Here is a 6,966-nt window from a genome sequence, read left to right as displayed (position 1 = left end):
AAGAGGACCATGTCTGTCCGGGGGTCGGGAGACCTGGCACCTGCCCTGCCAACAGATTACTGTGTGTCCTTGGGCATGTCATTCTACCTCTCCGGGCCTCGAGTCTCTCATCAGGGTCTAATCAGGGTGCCTGGGCTGGGGCCACAGCTGGCGGGAATGGCTTGGGGAAGAGGGCGGTATGGTGGGCAAAGCTGTGCCCGTTTTTCCTGCAGGGAGCATTCAGAAGTTGCATTAAATTCTCCAAGAGGGAATGAGAGGAGCTGGTGATGCAGGGCTGGAATGGGCCGAGGCTTCAGGCCGCTGGCCTGCGGGGCGAGATGGCACAAGGGTGACCGACCGCCAGCCGGCCATGTGCCCTGCAGCCCCACCAGCCTCTTTCCTGCCTGGTCATTTCCACGGGGCCTCCTGTTACCCATCACAGAGCCCTCAAAGGAGAAAGGAAGGACCAAACCACAGTGCTGTGCGCTAGAACTTGCTGGGATGTTCTGTAACCCGCGCTGCCCAGTGCGGCACCATTGCTCACATATGACCCCTGAGGACCCAGGTGTGGCTGGGGCGACGGGGGAAGTGAGTTCTTCATCTCCCTTAGCGTAACTGGCCGGCGGGGGCTCGGGGCTGCATTCGTGCACAGCAGAGGCTTAGAGCAGCGGCTGCGGCCCCCCCCACGGAGGAGAAAGGGTTTGGCGCCTGGCTTTTTCTCCATGTAATTTCTAGTACGCCAGTAATCCACATGCTTACTCTCCTTGTAGAAGTGGACTGATTTCAGAAAAGGTCCAGGTCTGCGCCCCCTCCGCTGACCAGCTCTGCTGAGGTCGGGGGCTGCGTGTCTTTCCCAGATCTGCACGTGTTGCTCAAAAGACAGTAACTGAAAGTATCTCACGACCCCAGGGGCTTCGGAAGGGTTTAAACATATGGTAACTCTGTTTCCTGAAAGGTGATGTTTGGGGAAGAACCTTCACATATATTTGGGTATAAATGGCACAACTGCACCCCACGGCTGGGGATAGAAAGATCTAGTGGGATGAGTTCCACCTCTCAAGGAGCCAGCAAGCGAGGGGCGTGTGTGTGTGTGTGTGTGTGTGTGTGTGTGTGTGTGTAATACAAGGCAGAGAATAATGAATAACAGAGACAAAAAGGATGATGTGGAAGCATGAGAGAAGGTGAGTCAATTCTAGAAGGTTCACTGGGGACACTAAAAATGTCTGGGCTTAATCAGTAGACGAACAGGGCTGTCAGAAATCCAGATGTGGGATGTGTGACATCATACGAACAAACAAATGTAAATGATTTATGTGATTTGAGGATCTGATCTTAAGTTTAAATATCAAGTCTTGACCTTTCAGGTGAATAGTATGCATTATTGATGTTCCCGGAAGTCACTTCTAAAAGATGATTTTATGTTCAAGGACAGCGGTGGCAGGCAGGTGGGTAGGGCACCGAAGATGAGCAGCCTCCGCCTCGGCATCTGAGGCCTGTTGTACGAGCCAGAAGAAACACCTGCCACGCAGGTCTCTCTTGGGTTCCCTCCATCCTCTGTGCACTCAGTGCATTTTTAGTGAGCACCTACTGTGTGCCAGGAAGAATAGTGCCGGGGTTACACGGGTGAGCCAGAAGACGAGGGCTTGGCCTTCAGAGCACTCACACTCCTCCCAGGGGAGGCAGATAATAAAGTGAAGGAGCAAGTTGACTTTGGACTGTGGCAGGTGCATTAAAGCCAAAATGGGGTCCCAGACCTGGAGCCACAGAAAAACCTCCCAGAGATGCCATAGCACGCAGTAGAAGAGTGGGAACGGCTCCGAAGAGCTGCTGCTCAGGCTGCCCTGATCTGACGTTTGGGGAGGAACTGACATTTAGGTTGAGACCAGAGGAACAGCAGGAGCCAGCCAGGGGAAGAGCTGAGAGAACAGCAGGTGAATCTCTGATGGGTGCTCTTGGCTACATGGACAGCTCAGCCACACAAACCAGAGGAATCGTGTCATCTCATGGCAAGGGATGTGAGGTGGGAGGGCCAGTGTGGTTGGTTTGAGAAGGCTCCGAGGACCGAGTCCTTTGATTTCTTCACCCTGCCATCCTCGGCTCATTGGCTCTGTTCTCTGGCTGGCTCCGCTTGTGCTCCCAAGACCCCTGCCATAGCTCCTGGCATCAGAGGCAGACATGGAAAGATCCAGCAGAAGAAGGGGTCGTGTGTATGTGTGTGTCTACAGAATGAAGAGACCTTTCTCTCGAGCCCCCAGCAAATGTCCACTCATGTCTCAAAAACCAGTGTTACGGAACGTGCCTGTGCCTAAGCCAATCGTGGGAAGGGGATGGGGTCACCCTGATGGTCTCAGTCGGTCAGGACCCCCTCCCTAGAACAGACGGCTCTGGGCGAAAGGGTGGATGTCTGAACAAGAGTCAGTTCTGTTAACAAAGAAGAGGGGAATGTCCTCTTCAACGTCCAGGGTTGGCCGAGACCTTGAGACTAGAAAGAGCTGGGTGTGTTCGAAGGCTGGATGGCCTGATGGGGAGCAGCAGGAACGGGGGAGGAGGCAGGTCCCGGTCAAGGGGGCCTTAGCAGGGCTTTTGGGTTTGAGTCCAAGGTCACTGAAAGCCATTGGAGGTTTGGAGCAGGAGAGAGTTGTGACCTGATTTTTGCATTTTCAGAGCTCTCTGGCCACTGGGTAGGGGCGAATCGAAGAGGGCCAGGGATAGGGCAGGAGTCCAGCTGCGGCTGCGGCGTCCAAGGAGGGGGCGCTGTAACTGGAGCCTGTGCATAGAAGCATGTGCATTGTCCCCGGCACAGCCGGGAGGAGGGGTCATGGCCCGATGGGGAAGGAGGTCCTAGGCTCCTCCGGTACTTACGATGCTCCCCCCCAACCCCGGCTCTGATGAGGCTCTTCCATGCTACTCAGCTCTCCATTGCCAGAATGCTGTCTTCTCTGAGGACAGAAGCGCTGCCAGCTGCTGACTCCATTAGGAAGCTTTAGAGCTGCTGACCTACACCTACAGAAGCTTCTGGAAGCCATGCGGCTCCACCTTGTTTCTAGGCAGGGTAAACAGTAGTAGTCGCCCCACTTTTCAGATGAGGCCCGGGGTCTCCCAGAAGCCACACAATTTTCCAAAAGTCTTTCAGGGTATGTGAATTTAAAATATAATAAAACCATAAAGGCACAAGGGTTTGTCCATAACTGAAAGAGAAAGTGTGATTCTCTATTCTTTGCTCAGGTTTATTAAAATGTGCAAAAATGGGATGTGATCAGCGTGCTTTTGCTTTTTCCCATTTCAAATGCAGCATAAGAGAAGGAAAGCTCCAGCATCTGCTTGCACGAGACCTGGTTCCCGGAGACATTGTGTCTCTTTCGATCGGAGACCGGATCCCTGCAGACATCCGTCTCACTGAGGTGAGGGGTCCCGAACCCTGGTCTGGGCGATACGCAGACGCTTAGCTTATCGGAGGCAGGCATTCTCTGTTACACACGCGCACACACACACACACGTGTGCTGACACACAAGGCATGAAGTTAGCAAGCAAGGTCATTGTAAACACAAAGCCCCTCAAGTTGTATTTCATAAAATATTTATTCCCATTTTCAGTAAAAGCCTAACACAGTTTGGTGACGTGAGTTTCTGGTTTACAGCAGGCTGCAGGAGCAAATTAAGCCAGGCTCGGGCTGAGAAATGAGGCAAGAGTTGCTTCTAGAAACAGCTACTCTGATGTCAGAAAGAGGAGATACCAGATTGCTGAATGACGAGGAGGGAAGCAGACCGATGAAGACGTAACTCGTAGCCCAAGCTTTTACAGTTGTGTAGTTTGGGGACATCAGGCGGGGTTGGGGGGGCAAGCTGTTTCCCTGACCTTTGTGGGTGTCCAGGTGTCACTGGCTTACAGGACAATCCCTGAGGCTCTCGGAGATAATCCCGGGTTCCCGAGAAAAGGTTAAGTCCAGGTCAGAGGGATCTGTTGATGGGGTAATCTATTTTATGAATCCTTCCAAGAATACTAAAGAGTTGTTGAAAGTTCTCAGTGATAAAGGATTAGGCAGGTTATCTCCCCGAAGTATTTCTTTCCAGAGGATGTGTTTTCAGGAACTCTAGGATTGTTGGCCTGAGTTTGAACTGAGGGCCTGTCATTCACAAGCTGGGTGACTTGGAGCAAGTTACTTAACCTGTGTGTGCCCCGGTTTCCCCGTTTGTAAGATGGGCAATGACGGTGCTGTAGGGTGACTTAGCATTACATGACGTCATAGATGGAGAGTGCTCCAAGCAGCACCTGACACGGGTGAGTGACGGGCATGTGTTGGAAATCAGGGGGCCCTGGGTTTCACACCCCTGCCCTGCACCTCCCGGTATATGACTTTGGGGAAGGATTGGCCGCTCTGGGCCTTGGTTTCCTCATTTATGAAAGGGGATAGCCTTCGTTCCACCTTGAGATAAGACCTGCAACAAGTTCAGCCCGGTGACGTGGCTTGCTTCACTGTGCTCTCTTCCCTGCCTGCCCAGCAGTCCCCGAAACAGCTTTTAACCCCCAGGTAACTCTCAGTTTCAACGAGTTTTCTTCCTGACTTGCTTATGTTAAATTCTGTTCTATTCTGTTAAATGCTACGGACAGCACAGAATGCTTTCTTCCTTGCCACCGGGCACAAACACTACAGATTTCCCTTTTGGCACTTTGCAACTCCATTGAACAATCAATAGCTTTGTTTATTCACAGTGGGATATTTGTGTCAGCTATTAAATTCTGAGATCCAGGAGAGCTTTATATGTAGTGTAAAGCTATTTAAGTCCAGGAAACAGCGGGTTCAAGAACGTTCTTAAAATAAGTCACCCAAGTACTAGCGCTCTTTGCATCCTGTGGGGAGGGGGTCACAAAACATTTTCTCTTCCCACAGTTAACCAAGGTCAAGGTCTAGGGGGAAGGCTAACCTGGGCCAGCCAGTAGAGCAGGGACACGGCTCCTTCTTTTTCCTCTCCCATTTCTGGCATGAAAACGGTATTGAATGGGATCTGTCAGGACTCCAAGTAACGCTTTGTGTCCGAGGTGGGAGGCTGACTGGGTGTGAGGGACAGGAGGAGGCTTGCCCGCAGATGAGCAGGAAGTGACCAGAGCCCTCAATTGTCTTCAGGTGCAACCTCCTCTGGGTGACCTCTGGTATCATGTGGGTTCTGTGCTTTGACTGTTTTCAGCCACTCACCCCCTCAGCTGACATGGTGCCTGGGAGGTCACCAGAAACTACACACAAGCACGCACAGAAACACACACACACACACACGCACACAACCAGCTTTGTTCCTTCTTGGTCCAGACACTCACCCTTACTCTCTGCCTCCCTGTTTCTCTCTTCTGGAGAGAACTAATGCATGTATATACATATATATATATATGAAGTCAGGTCTGTGCTAACCGCTGGGTAGAAACTGCCTCCCTCCATCTCCCAACAACCTTAAGGAAACACCACTCAATTTTCTGACTTGAGCACAAGGACACAGAAGCCTGGAGAGACTGAGCAGCCGACCTGAGGTCATGCAGCAGTAAGTGAGGGAGGAGGTTTTGAATTCAGGTCTGGGGGCTGCAGAACCCCATCTGTCACCACCCACGTTGTGTGCTTTCCTGCTGCGATCAGCTGTTCTTTCTGACTTTTTCCAGCTCCCTGTCTCTCCCGCTGGGTTCCCCCATCTCTGTTTCCTATGGCTCTTGTAACAAATGACTACATACAGAGTGGTGTAAGCACAGGTGTATTCTCCTACAGTTCTGGAGGTCAGAAGGAAAATCGTGTCACTGGGTGGGGAAAAGAAAAATCAAGGTGCTGGAATTTAAAAAAAGAACAAATAAACCTGAGGAAGGGTTAAAGCTCATGTCTTGGTTTGGAAGGTTGGGGTGTTGACTGAGTCTCAACCTCTAAGATTCCTGCCCATCCCAAATGGGCTTTAATGAAATATATTCAGGATTAAATATGCTTAATTGAAAGATGTTCTGTAGACCAGAATAAGCTCTGAGTCTTACTGACCTCTGCCTACTTCCACATGCCTACTTAGTTCCAGTACCTGCCAATTCTCTTGTTCCTCCTGGCTGGCTCTTCTGCCCACGCCCACCGCCACCCTTCATCGAGAGCCTTCCTCTGTTGCGCTTGACCTGTATTTCTTGGACTGTAGGCTTCCCATCCCATTATAGCCTCTTCCAACATCTAACATGATTTTGTGATTTCATTCACCTCTCTTCTCTGCTCAAGACTTTTCCTGGTTCCTCATTACTTATAAAGTACTATCCAAATTTCTTTTTTTTTTTTTTTAAAGATTTATTTATTTGACACAGACACAGCGAGAGAGGGAACACAGGCAGGGGGAGTGGGAGAGGGAGATGCAGGCTTCCCGCCGAGCAGGGAGCCCGATGTGGGGCTCGATCCCAGGACCCTGAGATCATGACCTGAGCCGAAGGCAGAAGATCAATGACTGAGCCACCCAGGCGCCCCACCATCCAAATTTCTTAAGCAATGCCAGATGCAGTTGAGTTCAACCACACGTTCCACAAGTGCTCTGCTCCATGTGGACCAAACCTGTCTTCTTGCCTGTGCCCACTCCATTCAGTACTGCTCAAGGGCAGGACAGCTCTCCATCCCGCCATGGCTTCAGCACTAGGGACAGCACCCCCCCCAAGAATCTGTACCCCAAAGAGGGTGAATTGGTGCCCATGCTCAGCATACGGGGTCACTGTCCTGTTAATGCTGGTGGGGTACTGGGATAAGAGAGGTCTTTTCTTGGCCTCCCCCTCCTCTCAGTTGCTTTGACCAAGCGTGTTATTACCAAGTTCAGGCATCGTCAGTCCCCCACCTTGCCTTCTTTTCCTTCCCTGCCTGATTCACTCACCAAATGTCTGGTCATCCTTCAAGACCCATCTCAAGTCCCCGATTCCCCAGGCAATCTCCTCTTCCAGATCATCCCCCCAACCCAGCTGCTCTACCCTCCTGTTCCCCATTCCGAAGCCTTCTGCTG

At 51.4% G+C, this 6,966-nt stretch overlaps 1 protein-coding gene across 2 annotated transcripts in view; it reads left to right on the top strand.

The window, feature by feature from the left end:
• Positions 1-574: 574 nt before the first annotated feature.
• The window catches only part of ATP2C2 (ATPase secretory pathway Ca2+ transporting 2), a 31,159-nt gene continuing 24,767 nt past the window's right edge, over positions 575-6,966 (top strand). For both annotated transcript variants that reach the window (XM_081806307.1, XM_081806306.1), the window contains exon 1: positions 575-3,380. In XM_081806307.1, coding sequence (XP_081662433.1) covers positions 3,225-3,380 — 156 coding nt within the window. In that variant the 5' untranslated portion in view covers positions 575-3,224. The remainder of the gene's footprint in view (positions 3,381-6,966) is intronic.

This window comes from Leptonychotes weddellii, chromosome 16 (genome assembly GCF_054177405.1).
Source record: "Leptonychotes weddellii isolate Sample4059 chromosome 16, ASM5417740v2, whole genome shotgun sequence".
NCBI classification, from domain to species: domain Eukaryota; kingdom Metazoa; phylum Chordata; class Mammalia; order Carnivora; family Phocidae; genus Leptonychotes; species Leptonychotes weddellii.
The sequence above is the reverse complement of the archived record's forward strand: the minus strand, read 5'-3'. Positions and strand labels throughout refer to the sequence as shown.